We start from the raw sequence: 25,912 nt of genomic DNA on the forward strand, positions 1-25,912 counted from the left end.
AACTCAACCTTGTATCTTCTCATACTCACATAAGATAGAGCATGGCTAATATTGAGTTCCACATAAGAACTCCATCTTCATTTCTTCTTCTTGATCATATCACATATGTATCTTCATACCGATGATCTTGATGCCGGTACACAAGATATACCTTTATCTTCATGGCATCCATACTTGAATCCAACACATGGAGTACAAGTTGTACCTATGGAATATTCCTTCATATAAACTTCAATGAAAACATTAGTCCATAGGGGTTGTCATTAATTACCAAAACCACACATAGGGGCAATGTACCCTTACACATGGTTAGGCCAGTGGATAAAACCAGCCCAACCTCTGACTTTATCATGTTGGTGCGCTTGCCGTCGTCCACCTCGAGTGCATCGTGTAATCGTGGAGCACTAAGCTTCGTCGGAAGGACGAGCACCATGTTTGTGCCAGCCGATGTTTCATCATCGGCTTTCCTTTGCTTGGGGCGCCACTCCATTTTCCGTGGACGACCCTCTTCATCCAGGGTTCGCTGAACTTCCGCGGCCAGATCAGGTCGTGCCTTCCTCAGTGTATGCAAGTATAGCCTTTCGGCTTCCTCTAGGCCGCGCAATCGCTGAACCCTGCGCTTTTGGGAACGGCTGAGCCCATCAGGGCACCACCTTGGTCGATGGTACTGTCTTCTTCTTCCCCCTCGTCTTCGAATCCTCGAGATCTTCTAACCGAGGGAACTCAGCACGTTTGCTTTGTGGCGGGAGAGGCCCTAGGCGCTTGAACACGGACACGTTGGCTGTCTCCTTCTTCTTCGGTTGCATTCGGGCGGTTGCCGATTGTGGGCAATCGGCTCATTCCTGAATCCCAGCAGTGTCTGAAGAAGGGACAGTCCCAGTGCCTGTCCTCGTCGTCTCGCTCCCCTGACTTTTCCTTGGCACGGCGCTCGTGCTCCTCCTCATCGCGATCGTGCCGACGACGTCTTCTGGCTTCTCTAGCCAGACGATCTCTTTCATCATCATCGCCGTATCGCCGGCGTTGGTCATACTGACTCACATACTTGTTGAGGAGGTGATCAGAGAGAGGTCGCTGATATCTTATGTTTTTCACTTCTCCCTCTGTAACGTAGCGCTTGCCGTCTTGGCGGAGCCGATCGCGTGGAGCGACTTCCTCTGTATCTTTGCTATGAGAGCAGCTGCCCTCATCTCCGTCCTTACCAGAGTGGTGCCCAAGCTCTACCATGTTGATATTGCACGAGAGACCTGGCTGGCACCCTCCATGGTAAGTATACTCCACCATGTTCACGGCGGGGAAGGGGTGTGTGTCGACTTTCATGGCGTACTGGTTGAAAATTAGCCGTCCATTTTCTATCGCCATTTGGATCTGCTGCCGCCACACCCGGCGGTCGTTGGTGGTGTGGGTGAACGTGTTATGCCACTTGCGGTATGGCTTTCCGTTCGGCTCCTGCACCGTGGGGATCTTGTGGCCTTCGGGTACCTTTATATGCTTCTCCGTGAGTAAGAGATCGAAAATCTGCTCGGTTTTGGTCACGTCGAAGTCGAACCCTTTTGGAGGGCCTTGTGGCTTCACCCATTTGCGGGACACGGGGCCCGCCGCTCGAGTCCATTCAGCCACTGCTACCTCTCGATCTCCCGCAGCACCTTCATCCTCGTCCGCCTCAACCAGGGTCACCGCACGCTTGAACTTGTCCCGGTAAACATCCGGGTGGCGCTGTTCATATGCCGACGGCTTCGCACCATGTGCGCCAATGAAGGGTAGTCCGCTTGGGAGGCCACGTCCTTGATAGATGATGAGAGACCCACCACCGCCAACTCGACTGCTTCTTTTTCACTTACGTGAACCGAAAAGCATCGGTTCCTAATGGTCTCGAAGCGGCTGGATGTACTCGACACTCGTCTCCCCGCGCTTCTGTCGTACTTGTGCTAGATCGGCGATGCCAGCCTCGGAAGCCTCTGAGTGATACTGCTCATGGAACTGCTCTTCCAACTGCTTCCAAGTCCGGATGGAGTTCGGTGGCAGCGACGTGTACCACCCGAAAGCCGATCTTGTGAGGGACTGTGCGAAGAACCTCACACGCAACTCGTCTGATGCTGAGATCGTGCCCAGCTGTGCCAAATATCGGCTCACATGCTCGATGGAGCTGGAACCATCTGATCCACTAAACTTTGTGAAGTCCGGGAGCCGATATTTGGGTGGTAGTATCAATTCGTAGTCGTTGGGGTACGGCTTGGTATAGCCGAACGTCTTCCTTTTCGGCATCATGCCGAACTGATCTTTCAGAATTGTACAAATCTGATCCGCGGTGATGGCTGAAGGTGTCGAACCCTGAAGATTCGTCGGGGTGGCATACTTGACCAGCCATGCTTGCTTTTCCGGTTCTAAGCCAACTGCAGGAGCTGGGCTCTGGAGGTTTGTCGGAGTGGCGTACTTAGCTAACCACGTTTGCTTCTCAAGGTCGGCTCCCGACGTTCCTCCTGCTGTTCCAGAGGCCCCTGCTGTTGCAACCTGGTTCGAGAGTGCCCAGGTATTGCAGTCTGGTACGTATGCGCACGCGTATCCGTGCGGGATCTCCTTGGGCGCCTCGGGTAGGAATTGGTAGTCACTAGGATCACCACCAATCTTGTAGACGACGTATGCCGATGAGTTCGGCACTTCGGTGCTGCCCATGCGAACGGCAGCGGAGGATGGGACTGGAGTGGCATCTCTCCTTTGTAAGTCCCTAGAGCTGGTCCCGACGGAGAATACCGGTGGCTCATGATTTCCTGGACCACACGCAGAGCGACACGCTCCAAAGTGTTCACCAGGCTTCTCAGAGTGGCGGTGCAGCGAATGAGCCACCATGTAGTTGATCTCCTGACGCAGCGACCTGGTGCGTTCTTCCGACGGGGCGGACAGGTCCACTCCATCGAGTGCGCCTTCAGGTGTGAACCCCTTCCACCTGACGCCATGGGAGCGGGTTCTGTGAAAAGAGCCGATGAGTTCGGCTTCGAGGACTGCCTTGATTTCGTCATGCTTCTTTTTGAGCTCGTCAGTCAGATCCTCGTACTTGACCGGAGTGCTTTCCGCCATCTCGGATGTAGATGGCGATGTGGTGGATGTCGAAGGTGGTCCCACCGGGCGTGCCAGAATGTGTTGGCGTCAGAAACCCACCGGCGGGCAGTGATCGGCAACACGGTAGAGCCGGGAACAACTAGGGCTGCGGCTGGCCCTAGTCCCTCGGAGCGACGGCCCGCAAAGCCTCCCGGTCACACGTCCGATGCTATCGCAAGGGCGTGCCACCCGACCTATACCTGGTCAGGAAGGTGTTGGGTGATGCCTCGCTTAGTTTCCTGCATGGCATACACGTGAACGTTAAATACGAGCCTCGATCGGCTCTCAGGTTATCCTGTGAATCGGCTCAAAGAGCCGATCCACCCATGATTCGTACAAGATGTCCGAATATATGGTGGTCCTGCTTGATCAAGATAAAGTTAATGCGATCTACGACGATTTAGGGTTTTCACCGCATAATCGGATCATCCTACTCACGATTGGGCCTCGCGCTCGCGCACGGTGACCGTAAGCCGATCCTAGACAGGGCCTAAAAACCAACACGAGGTTGATCCCGGAACGTCCTGTCTAGGGCTAGCAAACTCCACCCTACACGCCGCTGGATCCTCCAACCCTTTGTAAGGCCTAACTATTGCGGATGTTAAACTAATCCTTGATGAACAAGGAGCAACCGTAACGGATCGGATCTACTAAACTATGATCAAGCGGGGTGCTGCCCCTACACCTAAGATAGGTGTAAGGGCGGCTAGATGTGCAAGGGTTGCATTACGAAAGCATATGATACGAAGAACAATGCTAACCCTAACACATCTAAGATAACTACGTTGCTCGCCATAAAAAAGGCTTCAGCACGAGCAACGCATGAACAACGTGGGCAGGCTTGTGCTTGCCTAGATCGCAAGATGCGATCTAGGCGGCATGGTGCTTACCGGAGAAACCCTCGAGACGAAGGAGTTGGCGATGCGCCGAGATTTGTTTGTGTTGAACGTTGGTTGTTGTTTATTTCATAAACCCTAGATACATATTTATAGTCCAGGGGACTTTCTAATTTAGGCGTGCACCTAACCGTGCACGGGTAAAACTCTAACTAACCGACACGTAATCGAATATGTTACATGATACAAGGGCAAATTAGCCCAAACGTTGCACAAGGCCGATTCACGTATTTCTTCCATGTATATATCTTCAAGTCCATCTTGATCGCGGCCCACCTCTGACTCGGTCAAATTCTGGTGATAACAATTTGACCTTCCAAATCCTTAAGAAACCTCTTCACAAATTCAAACGTGCTGACCTTCCTTTGAAATTGGTCCTCATGTACCGCCTTGCACCTAGCTGTCCTTACTACGACGTGACCAACATCTTGACAAAACGATTATAAAATCTGTCAGATTTTGTCAATTTCGTGTAGCTAGAAAACAAATTAGTTTGCATTGATATTTTTCACCATATATCATTTGTTACCTCTAGAATTTTGTTCTGGATTTGTTTGAAACTTTGAAACACGAATTTTAAGGGTTACATGTAGCTCGGCTTCCGTTTGAAGTTTTTCATATCTACAACAGTCTGCTTACCACATCTTCGTTCGAAACGAAATGGATCTATAGGAAAGTAAACTCAAGTTGCGTCGTGGATGGTTACTAACCTAAGCAATGTGGTTGTAGTTTTGTTCATAAAAAATACTGTACTAGAGCTCAACAAGTAAGAATTATTTTTATCTTCTTTTTGAGAATGAAGTTCTCATTTTGAAAAAAAAAATTTGGGTAAAGAGAGCAAATGCTCATATTATCAAAGGTGAATTTCCTAGTTTTTTTTTTCATTTCAAGTCACCAACAAGTCACAAGTGGATGGAAGCTCCACAACTGTGAAGGTTAGGAACAGATCGTCTTGTCGCCTCAACCACTCATTCCTTGCAGCGAGATTTCCATATGCTTGGAGCTTTTTTTCTTCTTTTGGTTTTCTTAGGCCAAAAAATGCCAATCGTCTGGAACTCTTTAGTTTTTTCGATCCAAACAGGGCCTCAATTTCTTGCATTAGCAGAGTTCAAATCCTCCGCCAAACCTTCCATTTTTCTGCATTCAAAACCCTTCCCTAAAAGGATCCCCTTCCAAAACCCTAGACTCCCACCAAACCGCCAGACAGCCGCCGCCATCCCCAACCCATCACCGTCCCCCGCCTCGACAACAGGCATGGCGGCGAGCGAGGCCCCGAGCGACCCGCACCGCCGGGAGCCTGGCCAGCGCCGCCCCATGTGCGCCGTCTGCACCAAGCCCCTGCGCGCCTGCCTCTGCGGCCGCCTCCGCGGCCCGCCGCTCGACACCGCCGTCGGCGTCACCGTGCTGCAGCACACCATGGAGGTCAACCACCCGCTCAGCTCCATCCGCGTCGCGCGCCTCGGCCTCCGCAACCTCGCCGTCACCCAGGTCACCGACGTCAACTACCGGGCCAGCTTCCGCATCAGGACCCTCGACGCCGCCTCCAACCTAGGAGGCGGAGAAACCGAGGCTGTTTCTAGGCAAGGTGGTGCTGAAGGATTAGAAAATGGGAAATTAAGCAATGGTGTTTCCAGTGATTCAGATCGACAAGTTGGCCGTGACTCTAATGGGGATTTTGAAAGGCCAGTCTTGGCAGTAAATCAGTTGGAAAGCTCTGCAGTGGATGGCCCAAACACAAGTGAGACAGGCATGCCAAATAAGGTAAATGGTGATATTCCTCATCCTTCAGTAGAAAATTGCTCAGTTACTAGCTTATGCACCGAAAACACTGAAGTTGCTAGTGCTGCTATTGGGGAAGGTTGGACCGTGGAAAACATGGACAAGTGCTCTGTTGCATACACAGAAAAAGAACTCAGGATCGACATCGAGCGCGGCGTGAAGCCCAAACTCAGATGGTTGTCGAGAGCTCCTCTGGGTATAGAAGCTGCCGAGAACGGTTTTACCGTCACGAAAATACAGAAGAAGAAGTCCAAGCTTACCGGGGAAGTGACGGAGCTTGAGGACTTCTCCATCACGATACCGCCACACTCAGCTCTGCTGTTTCCATGCCAGCGCGCAGTCAGCATCGATGCTTTGGATTGTCAGGTAAAACATTTGATCGTGCTGGATGGCACCTGGGCAAAGGCTCAACGGATGTACCATGAAAATCCATGGCTACAGCTCCTGCCACACGTCATGCTAGATACAGATAGGGTTAGCCTGTATAGTGAGGTGCGGCATGAGCCCAAGGCTGGGTGCTTGTCCACCATTGAAAGCATTGTTGTCACCATGAAGAAACTTGGAGAGGATGAGGAGGGATTGGATGATGTTCTGGGTGTTTTCGAGTCAATGATCGTGGATCAGCGGCGCTTCAAGGAGGAGAATTGGAAACCAAAATTGAAGTAGTGTTGGCCCCTGTTGTGTTGTCATCTTTTTTTTTTTCTTTTTACAATTTACTGGATGCATTTTCAGTCCAGATGTTCCCCATATCATTATTTCATACCGAGCCACTAAATTGGCTAGTATGGTGTTTTTGTTTGCCACCACTTTCGGGGCTGTAAGGATGGAGGCATATATACTATCAACCTTGTACTAATTGGTAACTCATTTTTTCACGTAACCACTGAGCGGGGTGCATATGGTTACCCTCAACAGGATGATGATGCTTGTTACTTGCAATGGTGCATGCCCTGTTCTTGTTTCTCACCAACTATATAGCTGAAAAATGTCACTTTGACTGGTGATAAAAACTTAGCTTCATCCTCACTGGGCGTTGTCTCGCCAAATTTTGAGACAAGTCCACATACTAATGAAACATCGAGCAAATTCCTGTAGGAAAAAGAAAGTCAGTTGATCACCGTGAATCAGCATTTCATGATCCAGTTACAAACTATCATATCAACATAAGCATTTGCATTTTTTGTGGGGAGAACCAAGCATGTAATGCCCACATTCTATTCCGTTCCTGCAAATTCTTATGGAAACATGTACTAACGGAGTTCCATAAAACAAGGCGTATGTAATATTTTTGAAAAGCCAAACAGTGCAGTGTTTGACCATGTTTGTAGAATAAACTATAAACATCTATGATGTCAAATTAATCTTATTAGTTACATCATGGAATATATTTTACTAAAGCTATATAACGTTATAGTGGTGGATAGTTTTTCTATAAACTTAAGTCAAACTTTACACTGACTATGGAATGTGTGCATATCATTACTTCCATTCAAGTGAGTAAGGTATCATTTTCACTTAGCTTCAACATTGTAGTTATATAGAATGGTTACACACTAATATACTGATACAAACAGCAACTCCCGGTTAACCAGTATACTACAATATAGAGCAAAAAGCCTCATCAGATTGTGTTTACCAAACAGTTGTACACACATATATACGGTACATGGCAAACACTTCCCAAACTATGTTACTCAACCATATATGATTGTGTTACTTGTGTAGGTGTTCTCAAGGAGACATCAGGATTTTCCGGAACTCAGGGCTGCTGTCCTGGATGCACTGTGAACCATACAGTGAATTTATCCACACGTCATCTGTTTTTACTGGTTCTTCATCATCATTCCTGTGCCATGTCCAGTGAGCATGTGTGGAGTTAACAATCTTTAGCTCGCCATGCCCAAAGCTTGCTTCCCGGAAGACCGACCAAAATGGTTTGGGATTATGGTACCTGAAGATACCAAGATAAACATATTGATCTAGTGACGCTTAAGTGATTACAATTCAGATGCATTAGCCACGAGGGTAGGAGAAAGGTACCTTTGGGCCAAGCCTTCCCGGTTACCACCATCCCCGATAGTTATATGCACGGCACCACATGGATCAAGTCCACCCTTGTAGACCCGCCCCTGCGCAGATAATAAAATGATCATATAGAACTTCACGTAAATGGGTTACATGGTTGGAGGCTCAAATTTGAAAATTCGTGCAGTTAAGAGATCTGCAAGAAGTCATACCGAACGTTCATAGGCATGCACATGACCTGCGATCATAATATCTACATTAGCAGCATATAGCAATGGCTCCATTGCACTCATCATACTGTCACCTTCACCCTGATGAGCAAAGTTGCTATTATACCATGGCACGTGGAACAACACAATGAGCCATGGTGTCCTCTTTCTATCTATATTAGCAAGATCAGCCTGCAAAGCAGAAAATGGGGGCCTTCTATCAGCAAAAATGATTAGGGAGCGCTTAAATGTTTTGAGTTAACAGATATTCTCTTAGGTAAAGATTAAAGAACACACCAGCCAGAAATTAATTAGTATTTGCATATTCAAGATAAGTTTTGAGTAGAAGCACAACTACAGATGGTTACTTTACCTTTCTAGTAAAAGTACTATTAGAGAAATACTTCAATTCTTTAGGAGAATATGCCTTCTTATTCAAGATTGATGCTCAGAAACAAGCAACAGGTAAAGCAATATGAAACGGGAGTTAAGAGTTTATGTACCTTAAGCCAAGCATACTGATCTGAACTCTCATCATAATCTGTATAAGAACCTAACATTATAGCATGCACCCCTGCAACCTCGAATGAGTAGTACAAATTTGACTTGGATCCACTCTCTTCATAAGGCATCTTCCATCGTGCATTATATGATTGAAATCCAGACTTAAAAAATGGTATGCTCTCCTTTTCATGGTTGCCTTGTGTCACCATCCAGGGCCGGGTGCTAGCAAGTGGTTGCACCAACGTACCAAAGGAATCCCACAAATGTTGCATAAAATCAGCATAAGAAAGATCACCAGGAAGTAAAAGCATATCATATTCACATTCCTTAATGTGGTTTAGTGTTGATGTCGTCCAACTGGTTTGCCCAAGATCTCCCACAACAGCCAATGACAACGGAAATTGAGAAGGAGGTGTCTTAAGTTGGAACTCTGAACCTTGTCCTCCGCATCGGTAGTAGTATATCGTGTTGTCTTCGAGAGGTCCAATAACAACATGGTGGATCTTTCCTGAGCTATACATTAAGTAGCTGTACGATGTGCTTTCTCCATGAGATGAGGATGTGTATGTGCTGGCTTTAGTTCCATAGTCCACAACTGAAGGGACAGAGTTATCATCTGTGACCCATGTAATTCTCATGTGCTTCTCTCCTGATAGCGAAACATGAACCTGTAGAACATATTTTTACATACAGTTCAGCGGTTAAATAACTTATATAATACAAAAAAAAGTTCCAACACCAACAATATGAGTGTGAATTTCGTAAGTACTGTAGGATTGCAAACAGTATTTACTGCGTACAACTGTGAACTTATGGGATCAGGTGGATTCAGGAAACTGAACACCATTTTGTGGAATACCCATGTGAGAAGTCCAAGAAACCCTTCCGTACTGTTTTCAAAAGTACCAAGTTAGATTGTCCAGCTTGCATGCCAAACCCTTTTTTTTCCAGAAAATAAGGGAACATCATTGTCCATAAATTGACATTATGGAAACCTAAGAGTTAGAATCCAACTGATCATGCACAACCAAGTAAGAATTACCATTTTACTAGTTGAGACCACCCTAAGAAGTAATTAGACAGTAATGAGAAACTAGAAGACATTACAAAGTAAGATATCACCACTAGTTAACACATCTTGAAGTTGATATGCTGGAGTGTGTGGAAGGCCAACACAGAGCTAAAATATAACTAGGTGACAAGATTAAGTATAAACCGAGATGCTGCCAATTTAACAGAACATGCAGTATGCTTACTTCCATCATTTGTACTTCTGTATGACAAATTGGTCGGGCCAATCCAAGCTACAGGAAGTAATTTTGTACAGCACAGGTGCACGGTACGCTCAAATAATGAACAGGCACAGAAGTTCACTGAACCTCATCATATCAAAACACACTATCATCCAAGATCAGAATTAAGATAATTCGGGAGACGAAATGTAACGATTCCATGCCGGATCTAATAAAGAGCAAGCAGATGAGCTCACTCGACAAGCAAATATAGAATGGAGCAAGTAAATGAACATCAAGTCAAAAGTAGAACTACATATCTGAGGACAACCAGACCTGTTTTAAGACATTGGTAGTCTATAAATATTTGTGGCAACCGATACAGAGCTAAACCAATTCAGCATAGAGCAAATCAACTCGATCCTGTTTGAATTTGACCCAAAACTAGCCAGGATGACGTGATCAAGAAAAGGGCATTGCTTCGACTACAGAAACGTTACCAATCCCGTTCGAATTGACGACCAAATCAAGAGCAACGGGCAAGAAAATGGGCAAGACGAGAGAGGTCACCTGCTGGGGATCGGAAGCGGAAGAGGAGGTCTTTTTCTTGCTCCAGGGGAAGAGGCCGAGGAGGGCCTTGCGCTGAGCGCCGAAGTTTCGGGCCGGCGGCCGGACGTAATCCTCTCCGACCGGAGCCCCGGAAGCGGCAGCCGCGCCACAGGAGGACAAGGCGAGCGTGAGGAGAAACAGGAGGGGGAGGATTCGAGGCGGCGCAGGCGCGGCCGCGGCCGCCGGAGGCCTCCTCCGGGCTGCAGCTAGGGGTTGTTCCATCGCACCGTTTGCTTGTTCAGTTCTTTCTGTCTGTTGGAGCAGCGCAGAGCTGTGTTATGTTTGCGTGTGAGCGCATCCTACTACTGATTTTATCGAGCACTAGTCCATCAGATTAAATCCTAAACTAATGATACCACCGAGTTTTCTATAGGTTGCTTTCCCACATGTAATGCGTTGAAATCCTAGCGACAGATTATATCTCCATCTTATAAGCACCCTCGAGAGAGACTCTCCACCTTGAAGTTCTTGCATAAAAAATAATGTTGGAGATTAGCTATTTTTCGATAAAAATAATATATTAATATCGAGAGATACCAATTACACCTAGCCTCTGCAATAATACCCTAATAGCAGTACAGATGCACACAGTAAAAAAACAAAAAAAATTAGAAGTCCCAGTATTTCAGCCCTAGCAGCAAGAGGACATCCACCACCTAAGACAACACCTGAATTACAGAATCTATAAAGGTGACGCCTCCAAAAGGAAAACAATGCATAAACACCATTGTTGCCCGATTAAAGACCTTAGATTTTCATCCTGTAGATAGATTAGCTATGTTTTCACGTTACTTTTTTTTATTTCTCTAATATTCAGAAGTTCATTGCATCCCTATTCGACTCCTTTTCGTACTTGTGCATACGGCGTCTACTACAAATGCTTTGTGAGAAAAAATGTTTTGGGCCTAAAATGTTTGTCCCAATAGTATGTTGAATCCAACAGTGGGTTACCATGTGGCAAGGTACAAGGTAGAGAACCAGAGTTCACCATTTGCCCTAAAAAAACCAATGGCTATCGGTGTGTGCCGTGGTGCCATTTGAAAACATGTGAGCGCAGTATAAAACTTGGAAGTTACGAGCAATGTCGCGATCTCAATAGAAAAGCAGAATCATGCTAACATTCTATCTATTCCACTTCACTCAAAATTTTCTTAAAACTTATGGGCTGCCCTATGTTATGTCTTATAAGTCCTTGTGAATTTATTGTCCCTCGATGTTGTTGCCGATTTAGATGGACGTGTCTAAAGTTCAAACACCGTAATTTATTGGTGTCGAAAAGCTGAACACAAAAGAAGAGACAACAATGGATAAGGTGCTAGGCAACAACGTCGATAGGGAAAGTTTTGCATCCACCGCCTCTCGAACAAGTCTTTGTGACTTCTTCATATCTCAATCTTCCTATACACTCAAGGATTGAATAGGTGTAAGGTCTTACAAGTCTCCGCGACTTAGCCATCCAACGAAGATGCTTGCAAGACGGGACCTCTAGCACGCATTCGTGGTGTGTTGTGCAACTAGGCCAAGGATGCAACAATGTGTAGTGAACTGTCGGTCGCATTCTTGTAATGGTTAGGTTGGAGGCACAACTGCGGCAAGAGCAGGAATGAGGGGCGACAGGGCCTCGTGAGTTTGCTTCTAGTAGCGGTACCTAGTGTTTATTAAGGGGTGTCGCGTTGTAACTTCTGGTGTCGTACTTTCTATATTTTTTTGAGGGCCGTACAACGTCGTTAAATGCAAATTCCAATGTCAACAAGGGGTGAAAGGTCCAGGCCACTCCAAAACCCTACTCTCCTACTTGCCACCACAATGTCACCGGCTCTAGAAAGCCAAATTCACCCGAACGGAGCAACATGGCTAAGGATTTGCAGTCCCCTGCCTTACCGCTTGGCCATGCCGCCAAAAAATCCAAGCGAAAATCGAGAAAAGAGGAAGTATTCATCCATGTTTTCTTTAGAAAACCCCTTTTATTTTTGAATATAATTCTACTTACTTTTTCCAATCTTAAAAAAAATCCTGCTTTTTTATCAAGTTTCTACTCTTCAATAGATTCTATCTTAAAACATACATTGTTAACACAATAAAACTTTATGTTTCTTTCTATTGAGATTAAAAAGGAGAAAAGGTGGATTTATAGTCACATGCCGAAAAATTCAGGACAAAATGGAACCATTAACTAGAATTCTACTTTTTTAATTGCAGTAGTAAAAGACTCTTAAATAGGTATTATCCCTTCCTTTTAATGGCATAATAAAACCACCGCTCGTACTCCTTGATCATGGTCTTCACTGCGACAACCGTCATTTTTGCCCAGTTGAAGACCACGTCATTCACGTGTGGTACTTTCTTTGACTTATTGTAACTCTCTTCTTTTGTAATACGTCGACACAAAAGGAATTTCCTTTCACCAAAAAGAATTTGACCATTTAGCAACGGACGCGTTGATTCAAGGGTGGCACGAGTCTATAATAATAAACTCGAAGAAAGGTTATTATGTGGATGTGAAAAAGCAAAGACACCTGCAAGAGCCGGTAATGGAGGAAGTGATAGGCAACAATGACGACAACATTTTTTAAGGAGTGCACTGCACCTGAAAAAGAAGCATTATTCGAGGACTTGTAATGTTTATGTTTTAGATGCAGGATTAGACAACTAACGACCACTGGACTGCATCGTGATTCATGCTAGCTATAAGTTTGCAACTGAGTTTTTCGGTTACACATGGGTTGCTACTGATGAAAAATGCTCCCGGTTGTTGAATTGATTCATGTTGTTGGGAAAAGGAGCATGTGGCGGGCTATATCATGATTCATGCTAGCTATAAGTTGCAATTCTTGATTCATGATTCATTCTAGTTATGAATTCAAACTAAGAAAAATATATCAGACCGCTTACTTGAACTAAACTGAGAAAAATATATCAGACCGCTTACTTGAACCTTCTCGTGCGTGTTACGGAGCTTTGTCGTCAAATGAACTAAACTGAGAAAAATATATCAGACCGCTTACTTGAACCTTCTCGTGCGTGTTACGGACCTTTGTTGTCAAATTAAGATGCTCCATGGCGGTGCGACTCAAATCTCTCTTAGATACCGGATCCACAAAGGGAAACTACAATTTGCAATGAACGAAAGGTGTGTGTACATCTTTTCCATCTAACCCGCCGTCCACTCGTGTCATCAAACAGATACTCAAATCAGCCAGGTGTGAAGCACGTCGCACTCAAGAGACACCCTTCAGCAGATGCACGCTGCACTTCAGGTGCATGAAATTCTAGACCTGCATGATTTCTCCATGAAACCTGCCCGGCACGCCAGCACTATCAGTGATCAAGAAAATAAAGCCGGTGCCATGAGCGCACAGGTCACGGTTCACACTAACTTTACCTTATAATAATAAAGACATCATTTCACACATTACAGGAAAGACACGCATAACGGGTAATCCTAAGCATTTGCTGAAACGAGAAGCATGCATTACAGACCGACCTATGTATTGGATAAATTACCTATGCATTGGATAAATGAACATTAAAAACCAAAATTGAGCTGCAATCATAATTTTCACAACATTTGCGTTACATTAGATTACAGACTAGATACTGGTATGTTTGCACCACAAGTCAAAGCGGCTAATCATGAGCACAAAGGAAACACCGTTAACTCCAAGAGATCTTTGCATCTAGAGCGTCTTCTGTTGATGCTGATGCTGAGTAAATGCAAAGGTGGATCCCTACTTCTAATTATCGTGAACTACCTGTGGACATCAAAGAGTTTCTTGTTAGCTAGTAGAATCTATAACACGGGAATCAATACCGACAAACGGGGTCAGAAATATTTATACATGGGACTTCCAGAGAATGGTCAGATACTACCAGGCATAGTTCTCTTAAGAACTTGCCTTCCCAGGTATACATCTAGGTAGCCCTGCAAGAGAATACATCGTAATTTTCTTTTAGCCAATAAGAACAGAAGTAGAATCCATTCTTTAAATAGAAAGAGAATATGTAAACCACCTGAACGAGTCCTTCTACGCTTTGAGATTCATATTCTGTTAAAAATCTACGGATGGCTGCTTCTGTCCGCGGTACCTTTTGGCCCAACGTGAGGGTCACTTTATCTACGGCTTTCTTCACTATAATTTTGTGGATTTCCCGGGATAAGAGCCCTTGTTCCCACAGAGGCTTCAAGATATTCTTTATGAATTCACCAAGGGCACATCTGAAGGCATGAACTGATATGCTACTATCGTGAACACAACTTGCTTGTGGTGGCCCACTACGTGACTCGGAGATCTGAGCCTCATTTGCATTCTCTCTTCCACGCACTCCTCCAGCAAATTCGTTCTTTTCAGGTTGCTTAAACTCTTCTTCCTGCACAGCAGTTCCACTACAGGCTGAAAGGCCTTGGCTAGCATCATGTGGTATGGAAACATGCCCTCCAGTAAATTCATTCTTCTCGGGTTGCTTAGACTGTTCTTCATCCACAGCAGTGCCACTACAGGCTGAGAAGCTCTGACTAGTATCGTGTCCTATCGAAACATGCCCTCCAGTAAATTCATTCTTCTCGGGTTGCTTAGACTGTTCTTCCTCCACAGCAGTGCCACTACAGACTGAAAAGCTCTGACTAGTATCATGTGGTATCGAAACATGCCCAGTTACCTGATTAATCACTTCCTCAGGTGCCACATCTTCATCTGCGGTCATACTAGGCAAACAATTCAAGTCTGGTATCGCAAAACGTGGAGTGCTATCAGCTGGTTTTGCAACGCCATAATTTGTTATGTCAGCATCAGATTGGAGGGATATCTCTTCATTTAAAGGTACTTCAAGAACTTCAGGTAACTGATAATCATCATCTGTTTCTTCCTGATAAATGTTAATTTCAGAATCTGCCAGTTCTGGAGACCTTTGTTTGTTTCTTTTGCAATTCATGGTATCCAGCTGCACGTCTCTGCAACCACTTCCCTTGGAGCAATATTTTATGTCTCTACAAACACTTCTACAAGAGCAACCAATAGGTTTGTTTCGGTAGTTGTTTGTGGCCCCCTTATCCAAAATCGACAAGCTGAATGGAGTAGCTTCACCACAATCATTGGAACACCCATGGACCTTCACACTGCCATCATGCGGCAAGCAAACTGCAACAGTTTCTTGATCCAGCAGTGTTGGACCAGTTGTCATGCTGGCTGTCTGCTCACACAAATTGGCATCATAGTTTTTTACTTTCCTTTTAATTTCACAGCTGACACCCAGTTTACATTTTCTCCTAGCATCCAAATGGTCGTTAATTGCTTTGTGCTGAGAAATATTTTGACGCACGCTACTATCAGGATGTGAAGCAACTGCTTGATCCACCTTGTTAGTATCTGAACCCCTGTTCTGCCTAGGCTGGATTTGGCTAGTATCAAAACAGCTGTTCTGATTGGTTTGTACCATGGCATTTGGTTGATCAGTTGAGATCATGCAGCATGAAATTTTAGTCTCTTCATTTTGCTGCGTGATTTCACCCGGTTTTGGTTCTGGCGGAACCTCCAGATTGCACTTTAGCCCTTGCTCGGCCAAGCTTTTGTTGCAATTGCTGTCACTAAGGCATCTGAAGGGCTGCTGTGGGTTTGTCTTAGCTATTTCTTCACCACGCTTTTGTAATCCATCAGGTGGCATAGCACTTCTACATTTTCCAGAGTTGTCAAATGCTGTTTCATTTTGAGCCGTGCTTTCTGAGCTCCCTGAAGGACTCACAGGTTCATTGATATTTTCATCATCACTTTCTGAGCTACCAGAATGAGCAGATCTTTGATTGGTCTGTACTAGTTTTTCAGCTTCAGGACCACTGTCCTTCCTCAATCTTCGTGTACTTCTCCAAAGATCCAAGCATTCACGAAGTAATTCAGATGGAGTACTATCTGGTTGTTTTGCATGGACACCCTTCTCAGTGTGAGTGGCGGGAAGATGCTGCAGGTTAGGCGTGGAAACCTCTCCAGCTGCGTTCTCTGTGCAACCAACAACAATGCGCTGCTGGTCAGATTCTAGTTTCATGTTGCTACTTCCTTCACTCTGTTTTGGGTCATTTGATGAAGCTATGGTTTTGATGCTGTACTTTGGGCTTAACACATCTGAGTTCTCATTTGACTTTGTTGAGCCACATGTAGCAGCTGTCAATATATTCTTCGTTAGATGGCAGGCCCCTTTTGCTCCACTATGACCTACTTCATCGGTTGTTTCAGCTTTTCCCTCTCGGTCATCATTTCGTATCACATCAGAACCACCACAATGTACCTCATGATGCAGATATGGTTGCTCGTCCTGCTCTCGGATTAAACTGAATTCTTTAGGGTGCTCCTTACAACTCATACGCTTCTTAGCTCTCTCTCCAGCCAGCTGATCACCATACCTTTTCTGGCGGCTCTTCTTAGCTTTCGGTTCAGACAGCTGATGCTTATACCTTGCCTGTCGACGGTCTCTCCCATGTGTACTAATGCAAGACCCATATGAATTGTTTTTATGAGAAGTCCATTTTTCCTTTGTTCTTTGTAACATCTTGGTACAATACTTACTCCTGCAATTTCGACTCATGTCCAAGCGGTCATGAAAATCTTCACCTGTAGAAAGCTCAAGCTGTGCAGCACGGATAGTGTGCAATTTATCAGATGGATTCTTCGTGTGAGCCCTGCTTACTTCATCCCTACGATGCGACCGACCAGCTGAGGTGTGATCAGGTTTACTCTTAGTGGACAAACTCTCCATGTAGGCCCGATGCCCTTCTTGATCTATCTCAGAAAAATGACTAACCAGGGAGTAAGTTGGCATATATCTTTCCTCTAGATAAGATTCATTCGGAGTGCTACTCCCCTGGTCAAACCCAAAAATCTTGCCAAGGCTTACTGTTGCATGTCCATCAGATCCTTCTGCATGATCACAACCAGGGTCAACAGACAAGCTAGTCCTCTCAGTCCTGCATTAGGAAATAAACAGTTTAAGGAATCTTTGGGTCGCAGGAACTAGAAAACATAGGAGTAGGAAAAACACAGGAATGAGGTGTCACATACTATGGACTCCTAAAGGGTCTCGAAACATAGGAATTTTTTAAAGATGCCTTTGGGTGGTTGAAATGAAGAAATGAATTTTGGAGGAATGAGATGACAGCTAAGAGAGATATAGAGAAGGTGCATTGAACTTCTCGAAAGAAAAATGAAATGGCGTCTGAGGTCAAGTTGGTTTTTGTATGAAATTGATGCCATAGCAAAGAATTACATCGGAATTTGAGAACCTCAATTCTATGATAGGAAAAAATTCTTAAGTATTGGAATCCTCCAAAATTGCAATTGATAACCTGCTACACAAGGAAGCCCTTGACCAGCAGAAATAATAGTACAAAAGTGCATCCCTCGATGAAATTACTATAGCAGCTACCCAATATTCTACCCTGTCTCTGAATCATGAAATTCCATCAAGAAATCTACATTTGAACAAGTAAAGCTAAACAACATAATGAGCATGACATGAAATCTATGACTTAAATTCATATGCTAATCCAAATAATAACCTGCTGACTGTATGCACAGGGTTGTTGACGTTTGCACCACGATGGGGTCGCTCCCATGCTGTGTGTTCTTTCTGACGAAGGGTTAACTGCTGCCACTCATATTGCTCACTGCAGCTATATCCTCCAGAAATGAGTCCAAAGGGTAGCCTGTTTGAACCCATTAATTCTGCAACTACTGAAACAAGATGACACTGACAATGCACACCCCTATATCATATACGAGATGGAGAAGTCAATTAACAATTCCCAGAAAATCATTTGATGGCTTCTTGCAATGCTTCTTCACCTGCAAGAGCATATAGCAGATCAAACCACAGATCCCTTTCAAGGATTACTTTCTGGACCCTACTTTTGTCGCTTGGTTCCACTCAATCCTAAACTATCAGGCATCAGCATAAAAAGCCAGTTAGGAATACAATTGAATAATGAAGTATCTGGCCAAATGGAGATTTTCCATGGTACTATAGCTAGATAACTATGATATAAGAGAAAAAAAAATACACACATTGCATAAAGAGTGTTTAAGTTGTATTCCAACTTGCTAATAATGCATTGCAAATAACACCACAAGTGTAAAGTCCAAATCATGGCATCATGCTTACTTCTTTAGTCATTTAATATGTATATTATGGTGGTCGATATTAAGGGCACATATAGCGCAAACCTACACATGCTATTGTGCTTGCCTTTTGGCTACGGCATTGTGCAACCAAAATCTAAAAAATATACAAATGGCTCACACGCTCGTCAAGCAATATATGCAAACAAAAAAAATCAACAGTGCTGCTAGGAATAAAAAAAGTGACTGAAGTCATAAGTTGAAAGTAAGAGATCAGAAGCTAACGTACTACTCAGTCCTCCCATAAGATTCATGACCCTTGTGGTTCATTCCTGTTGTGCAGAGTTTGAACGTTGAGTTTTGTTCCATATGGTGATATGTGACTTAAAACAAACCCCGACATATGTGCTAGGATCCTTTTAGCTAATTCAATGACCTAACTAAAGGACTACATCATAGGACCTAAGAAAACAGTTCGCAAAAGATGCAACCCTAGATATGTTCGGTAAAATGTCTGAACAGTAAGCTGGTATAAACCATAAACTGGTTTAACTAAAAGTAACACCTGTTTTTTGTGTGCGATAGATTTCGTACAGCCTATCTGGCATCACAGAATTTCCCAAGACATGAGTTATACTGCAACCATTTTTGGACTACCAAATCTGTCATAAGTTACAAAGCTAGATTCAATCATCTCTCAGACTGCTATTTAAACCATCTTCACAACCAGTTTTCATCGGTAGTATTATAATGATGTCCAGCTGATGAATCATCACTGCCTCGTTCATTGCACAAACAGCATAATGAGTTTGCAGTTAATATTCTGCAATGTTACTCTTAATTTGCTACTCCATCCGATCCATAATAAGTGTTGGGGATCTAGTAAAAACTTGTACTAACTTTGTTCTAAATCTCTGACACTTATTATGGATCGGAGGGAGTAATAATTTTTTCGTTGCTAGTTTAGCACATTTAAATTACTTCCAATAAAATGCAATGATTATACTGCATCATTTATGTAACCAAGAATGATCAAATTCAGAACATAGACAGCCAATTCGGTTCAAATGTTACTCTCTTCAAAAATATATAGTTAACAACACGGATCTAAATCACCGCCAATTTACAAATACAGGAATAAACATAATTTGTAACTATTCCCCTCCAAAACTAGAGAAATTATGCCAATTTATCAATGGTCAAGTGAATCACGACCAAAAACGGATTGTATTTGTCCGAGGGAAGGGGGCGCAATGAAATAATTAATTGTTATACGACCAACTAATTAGCATTTAATGTATTATTTACTGTGCATCATACTAATATGTCCATTTAATTTGAAATTAAAATATACAATTTAATTAAGTATAACTTACATCATGATGATGTTCTACATTGCTTTATAAATATTACATATAGCGATGAATTTAATTTAACATAGAGAATAGAAGGTTTTACGATTAAATAAGGCAGCCAATTAATATGGAAATAATCAGTTAAAGCGTCGGAGACCAACATAGTCTGTACAAATAGGCTGTTTTTACAGCAAACTATCGACAACCAAAGCATATCTATATATAGACCCTCGTTATTTATTCATTGCACAGTAAAAGCAACGTTTAGATTGAATTGGAATACGTGGGTGCACAGACCAGTTGTCAAGGTACAACCGGGGCACTACATTGATAAACCCTACAAAACTGATCTGATAGTATCAAGTTAGGTTCCTCAGTTGGGCTGGTGGCCACAGTCCGTCTAGTAGGCCTAGGTTGTCTAGGCGGTGCCTAAAAGACATAACTCTTATTTCTATTAATGCGTCGAGACATAAAGCTTTTGTGTTTTCTCGAGAAAAACAGGTGGGGGTCACCAGCCGAAGAAGAAACTTTAGAGGAAAAAGGCAAGATTATAAGGATGGAGGGCTGCTGAGTGCTGACATGGCCTATCCAAACCATCACATCTCTTCAATGCACTAACTAAACTGGTTGGTCATCTTCTGGCACACTAGCAAATTAGCAACCAGCAGCATAAGTGCCAAGTGTTGTGTTGGTGATAGCTTCTCCATATACTTTTCTCATTTCCGGCCTACTCCTTTACTCAGAGCACTTAAATCCGGCAGCAAGAATGCTAAGGCGGTGCGTGGATCCACGGATGTGGCAGCAGCGCACCTCACCTCGAGCCATGGCGACGTGATCCGGCGTTCGTGCTATGTGTATGCACAGCTTGTAATCAAGACGGTTCGCGCCGTCGAGCACGTAGGTTATGTCTAGGAGGTCAATGCATCCAAAACATAAACTAGTGCTACACATGCAAGAGCATGCACACGGTGCCTCCCAGGTAGTAGAAGAGAAGGGCCAAGCAATGGAAGCACCGCTAGGCCCCAAAACAAAGTTAGTTGAGCGACAGAGAAAGGGTGTGCGCTCTGTGGCCACACAACAATGGAGGCACAGAGAAAGCATTCCTTCCTCAAGATGTGTAATGAATTACCTACTAGTAGCGCAATTATTAGTTGGGAAAAGAAACGAGAAATTGCCATGGAGGCCGCCAAACAGGCGTCAAGTCCCTTTCGCAGGGGCACATCAGAGAGTGATTTTACCTTGGCCGAACCGAAGATCTTTGCGTCTGGAATTTTGTGACAGATCAACCTGAAAGCAAGTAGTCAGATCAGAACTCGGAGAGAGTACAGAGGTTATCCGAGTGAAGACAATAAAAAGTTGGATTCGTCGAGTGGGGAGTGGACCTACAGCCCCACCACCTGCTTGACTTGAATTTATTTATTTTATTTTCTCGAGCATAAACCTCGCCGTCCTGGTCCAAGAATTTGGGCTCCTATTCATTAATTTGTTGGGGCACCTTGTCGATTTTCCTTTGGAAAGAACTAAATACTACAAGAAACCCTCGGTACGAAGATGCAACGAAAAGGAAGCAGATTTTCCAAGAAAGAAAGAAAGCAGCAGCCAGCAGAAGGCAACAATAAACCGATCTTTTATGGGGGGAAAGAGCGCAAAGAAGCCACAATCTGTAGACGGGGAGAGGGCGGAGAGGAGAATGCAAAGAACTGGAGGCGATCGGCGGCGGCATCGTTGCGCCGGCAAGCAAACCCTAACCACCTCCAAGATCGCGCAAAACGGAACAGAAAAAGAATCGCGACGAAAGCTACTAAAAAGGGGCCGTGATGATCGGGCTTACCAGGACAATGTGACGTGCTGGGTCTTTTTCGGGTAAGAGCAGGGCTTGGAGAGCGCCGCCGCCGCCGCCGAGGCGGAGGAGATGGGGAGGGGGGCACGGCGGAGAGCAGAGGAGCGAGGGAGCGGCGGAGATTGTGTATATCCCAGTTGGTTTTTTTGTTGCTAGTAAAAACCAGGCTCCTCCGCCAGGAAGGGAGTATAGAGAAGAGGCGTGCGCGAGGAGGGATGGTCAGGCTGTGTCAGTGTGTGTTGACTGTTGAGTCGCGTGGAGATTCGGGCCCATGTATCGTCACGTCGCTACTCGGGGCTCCACCGCAATTCCCGACGGTCAAAAGCGCCTTCTCTCTCTCGCCCTCGCCTTGCTCATCAATGTTTGCTTGCTCGTGTGGTTTTGCTCTACACGCTGGCCACAGACCCGCAGTGAATACCGCCAATGCTCGTTACACCCTGTATTATTGTAGGAGTAGTATACTCTTTATTATACCATAACTGCATGTACATGTATTTGTCCAAAATAAATCACAAGCATAGGTCTCCATCCGACTTCCCCGATCCACATACGGTAAGGTCTGTCAAAATCTTCAATTTATTTCCTAGTTTATGAAGGATTTTCTGATGCAAGTCATAGTTTGTGTAGTTGCATAAAACTCAGCTTTACCCTTAACATTTGTTTACATGGTGACATTACCTCTCATCTTTCACCTGCCACAGTCAGCACCACGCCAACACGTTGAAAGAATCGATTATCGGAATGAAGTCATATGAATCAACGCGCAATTTTTCATGTACATTCTATTTTGATTCAAATCATGGTTGTGTTTGATTAGAAGGGGTAGATGAACCATAGGGAAACTGATCTGAACCAACTCACTTGCCCCACGTGCAAGGTTGCATCGCTAGGCCTGCTTTGAGGTCACGCTTCGGTGGCTCGCTGCAAACAGTCAATTCGCTACTTTAAGAACCGCACTAGACACAAGGTAGTGGAAGCACACAATAGTAAACTTCATGTTTATTATTGAGTTTATCATTTATTCTATAGCTATTGCGTTTCTCAATATGATATTCCAAGAAAAGCTCAGAAGCACGTGTTGAGAGATAAAAAAAAATAAAGAATAATTTCTAGTCTTGCCTCTAAATATGACTAGCTCATTAATTTGTTGTTAGATGATCAAGCTTTTCTGATCATGTGCATTGTTATTGTACTAAACAATAGCACCAAACAAACCCAAGTCGGTAATATGCTATGAGACATATTCGTCATTTTTAATTGCAATTTCTTTAAGTGCTATCGTATGTAAAAGTCCTTAGACCATGAGCATATTATAGCAACCTCGTATTGGAAGGAAAATGTGTTGATCTTATAAAGCCTCGCTAATTAAACCTAGGTGTAGGGAAAGTTAAAATTCTAGTATACCCGTATGTATGGGAGCTTAATGATTCAAGAGTGGGATTTGTTCCTCTTGACGAAGGAGGGATATGATTTGTGCCCTCTCGGTATTGTGATGTCAAAGTAATATATCTACGCAGACAACATGTGATAGTGATCACAAGACATCATGAGTATACACCAAACGAGAAACAAAGTATTGATACCAGTTAACAAGTATTGTGATCACGAAGTTGATTCTCGAGAATACTTGAAGTCTCACCTTAGGTTATCAATATATCGTGAGGCAAAGGGATTAACATACGTATCAACACGTAAGGTTTGTTTCGCTATATCTTCGAGTATGCAAAGGAGCCATCATGGACGTCTAGGTCCCAACGTAGGTTATTGATCTGTAGGTGTTCGGTATGATGATTGTGCATTAGCGAACCTTTCGGTCACAAGCGTAAGGTTGTATGGTATGTGGTGGGAGTTCTATATATGGTATGTGGCTACGAGAAGATATTCGAAATAGTTCTGACATGTTATAAATAATAAAGAAACTATCAGAATCACTTCGAGGTTGTCGAAAGTGATTGGAGGTGACATTGTAAGTGTTCGGGGGTTTTCATATATATGGAATTATTGCTGAAGTCATTTTGATGATATTCGGAGGAAACCCAATTACTATGAAGTCCAGAGTGTGCGGAGGTCATGAGAATAAGAGAGTGAAGTGTTCTGGTGGGAGAGACAAGGTGGTTCCTAGCTGAGCTGCTAGGACCCTCAAGGAACCATGGCTGAAAGGATCGTATGTCGCACATGTAGAGGGGGTGAATATGTGCTACCCAATTTTTAGTTATTTTCCAATTAAGGCTTGACGTAAAGGTAAATTCTCTAGATATGCAACTATGTAAATTTACCTAGATGACAAGATAAACAACTAAGCAAGATATCACTAAGCAAGATATAGTGATGCAATAAAAGATAGAGCTAACCGAGAGTGGAGCACGTGGAGACACAAGGGATGATTCCTGTAGCATTCCTTTTGAGGGTAAGTACGTCTATGTTGGAGGGGTGTGGTCGCCTCAAAGACCTAAGTGTAGTGATTCGTAGCATAGAAAACAAAAAATTTCCTACCGCGAGAACGCAATCCAAGACAAGATGCAATCTAGAAGATGGGAGCAACGAGGGGATGAACGAGACTAACCCTTGAATATTTCCAAAGCCTACAAGAGGAGGCTCTCGTTGCTGCGGTAGACGATCACTTGCCGCTTTCAAAAGCGTGTAGAAGATCTTGACGGTGCCACAATCGGGCAGCACCTCCGTACTCGGTCACACGTTCGGTGTTGATGAAGACGACGTCCTTCTCCCCGTTCCAGTGGGCAGCGGAAGTAGTAGATCCTCCTCGGAATCCCGGCAGCACGACGGCGTGGTGGCGGTGGTGGTGGAGAACTCCGGCAGGGCTTCGCCTATGCGCTGCGGGAGTTTGTATGTGGAGGAGGGGAGGCTAGGGTTTGGGGAGAGGGGGCTATGGGCGCCGACCTCAAGGGGGCAGGGGTGGTGCGGCCAAGCCATGGCTGCCCCTCTCCCTCTCCTCCTCATTATATAGGTGGAACCCCAAGGGTTTGCCCAAAGTCTTCGAATAAGACCCCAACAGAAAAACTGCCTTATGGACAAAACCTAGAGGGACAGGGACTCTCCCCTTCCCTCTTTTCTTGGCCGGCCAAGGAGGTGGAATCCATCATGGACTCCACCCTCCCACTTGGTTGGCTGGTTAGGGTTTGTGGAGTCCCTCCGGGACTCCTCCTTCCATAGTGATTTATTCCGGATAATTCTAGAAACCACCTTCCATAAATTCACCGGATCATTTCCAAACTTGGAAAGTGACTTCCTATATATGAATCTTATTCTCCGGACCATTCCGGAACTCCTCGTGATGTCCTGGATCCCATCCGAGACTCCGAACAAAACTTCGAACTCCATTCCATATTCCATATCTACTTAGACGACATCAAACCTTAAGTGTGTCACCCTACGGTTCGCGAACTATGTAGACATGGTTGAGACTTTTCTCCGACCAATAACCAATAGCGGGATCTGAAGATCCATAATGGCTCCCACATATTCAACGATGACTTTAGTGATCGACTGAACCATTTACATACGATACCGATTCCCTTTGTCACGCGATATTTTACTTGTCCGAGGTTTGATCATCGGTATCTCTATACCTCGTTCAACCTCGTCTCATGACAAGTACTCTTTACTCGTACCGTGGTATGTGGTCTCTTATGAACCATTCATATGCTTGCAAGCTATTAGACGACATTCCACCGAGAGGGCCCAGAGTATATCTATCCATTATTGGGATGGACAAATCCCACTGTTGATCCATATGCCTCAACTCATACTTTCCGGATACTTAATCCCACCTTTATAACCACCCATTTACGCAGTGGCGTTTGATGTAATCAAAATACCTTTCCGATATAAGTGATTTACATGATCTCATGGTCGAAAGGACTAGGTAACTATGTATCGAAAGCTTATAGCAAATAACTTAATGACGTGATGTTATGCTACGCTTAATTGGGTGTGTCCATTACATCATTCATATAATGACATAACCTTGTTATTAATAACATCCAATGTTCATGATCATGAAACCATGATCATCTATTAATCAACAAGCTAGTTATACAAGAGGCTTACTAGGGACTCCTTGTTGTTTACATAACACACATGTATCAATGTTTCGGTTAATCCGATTATAGCATGGTATGTAAACATTATCATAAACTCAAAGATATATTATAATAACCATTTTATTATTGCCTCTTGGGCATATCTCCAACAGTCTCCCACTTGCACTAGAGTCAATAATCTAGTTTACATTTGTAAAGATATAACACCTT

The 25,912-nt window shown here is 44.2% G+C and overlaps 3 protein-coding genes across 3 annotated transcripts; 1 reads left to right on the forward strand and 2 right to left on the reverse strand.

Moving 5' to 3' along the window:
* The first annotated feature begins 4,964 nt into the window (after positions 1–4,964).
* LOC124698698 lies at positions 4,965–6,648 on the forward strand. Its single transcript, XM_047231162.1, has one exon. It carries the CDS (start codon positions 4,983–4,985, stop codon positions 6,432–6,434), a length of 1,452 nt encoding a protein of 483 aa, XP_047087118.1. The 5' UTR covers positions 4,965–4,982; the 3' UTR covers positions 6,435–6,648.
* A 614-nt stretch (positions 6,649–7,262) lies between these two features.
* LOC124702737 (purple acid phosphatase 18) lies at positions 7,263–10,603 on the reverse strand. The gene is made up of 5 exons (XM_047234894.1): positions 10,309–10,603; positions 8,506–9,174; positions 8,006–8,194; positions 7,809–7,897; positions 7,263–7,719 (listed from the first exon to the last, which is right to left on the reverse strand). The coding sequence occupies exons 1-5, from the start codon at positions 10,567–10,569 to the stop codon at positions 7,500–7,502; spliced, it is 1,428 nt and encodes a 475-aa protein (XP_047090850.1). The 5' UTR covers positions 10,570–10,603; the 3' UTR covers positions 7,263–7,499.
* Positions 10,604–14,000: 3,397 nt separating this feature from the next.
* LOC124701405 lies at positions 14,001–18,048 on the reverse strand. Its single transcript, XM_047233452.1, has 4 exons — positions 17,888–18,048; positions 14,359–17,296; positions 14,187–14,269; positions 14,001–14,099 (listed from the first exon to the last, which is right to left on the reverse strand). Exons 1-3 carry the CDS (start codon positions 18,046–18,048, stop codon positions 14,207–14,209), a joined length of 3,162 nt encoding a protein of 1,053 aa, XP_047089408.1. The 3' UTR covers positions 14,001–14,099; positions 14,187–14,206.
* Positions 18,049–25,912: the final 7,864 nt, after the last annotated feature.

This window comes from Lolium rigidum, chromosome 3 (assembly GCF_022539505.1).
Source record: "Lolium rigidum isolate FL_2022 chromosome 3, APGP_CSIRO_Lrig_0.1, whole genome shotgun sequence".
NCBI classification, from domain to species: Eukaryota; Viridiplantae; Streptophyta; class Magnoliopsida; order Poales; family Poaceae; genus Lolium; species Lolium rigidum.

Excerpts from the sequence above, each read along its gene's own strand:
- LOC124698698 (XM_047231162.1), top strand. The coding sequence starts at position 4,983 with ATGCTTGGAGCTTTTTTTCTTCTTTTGGTTTTCTTAGGCCAAAAAATG.
- LOC124702737 (XM_047234894.1), bottom strand. The coding sequence starts at position 10,569 with ATGGAACAACCCCTAGCTGCAGCCCGGAGGAGGCCTCCGGCGGCCGCG. Across the intron at positions 8,195-8,505 it reads ATCAGTATGCTTGGCTTAAG|GCTGATCTTGCTAATATAGA; the intron begins GTACATAAACTC and ends TCTGCTTTGCAG. Across the intron at positions 7,720-7,808 it reads CGGGAAGGCTTGGCCCAAAG|GTACCATAATCCCAAACCAT; the intron begins GTACCTTTCTCC and ends TGGTATCTTCAG.
- LOC124701405 (XM_047233452.1), bottom strand. The coding sequence starts at position 18,048 with ATGGGTTCAAACAGGCTACCCTTTGGACTCATTTCTGGAGGATATAGC. Across the intron at positions 17,297-17,887 it reads CCTGTGCATACAGTCAGCAG|GACTGAGAGGACTAGCTTGT; the intron begins GTTATTATTTGG and ends TTCCTAATGCAG. Across the intron at positions 14,270-14,358 it reads GCGTAGAAGGACTCGTTCAG|GGCTACCTAGATGTATACCT; the intron begins GTGGTTTACATA and ends ATTCTCTTGCAG.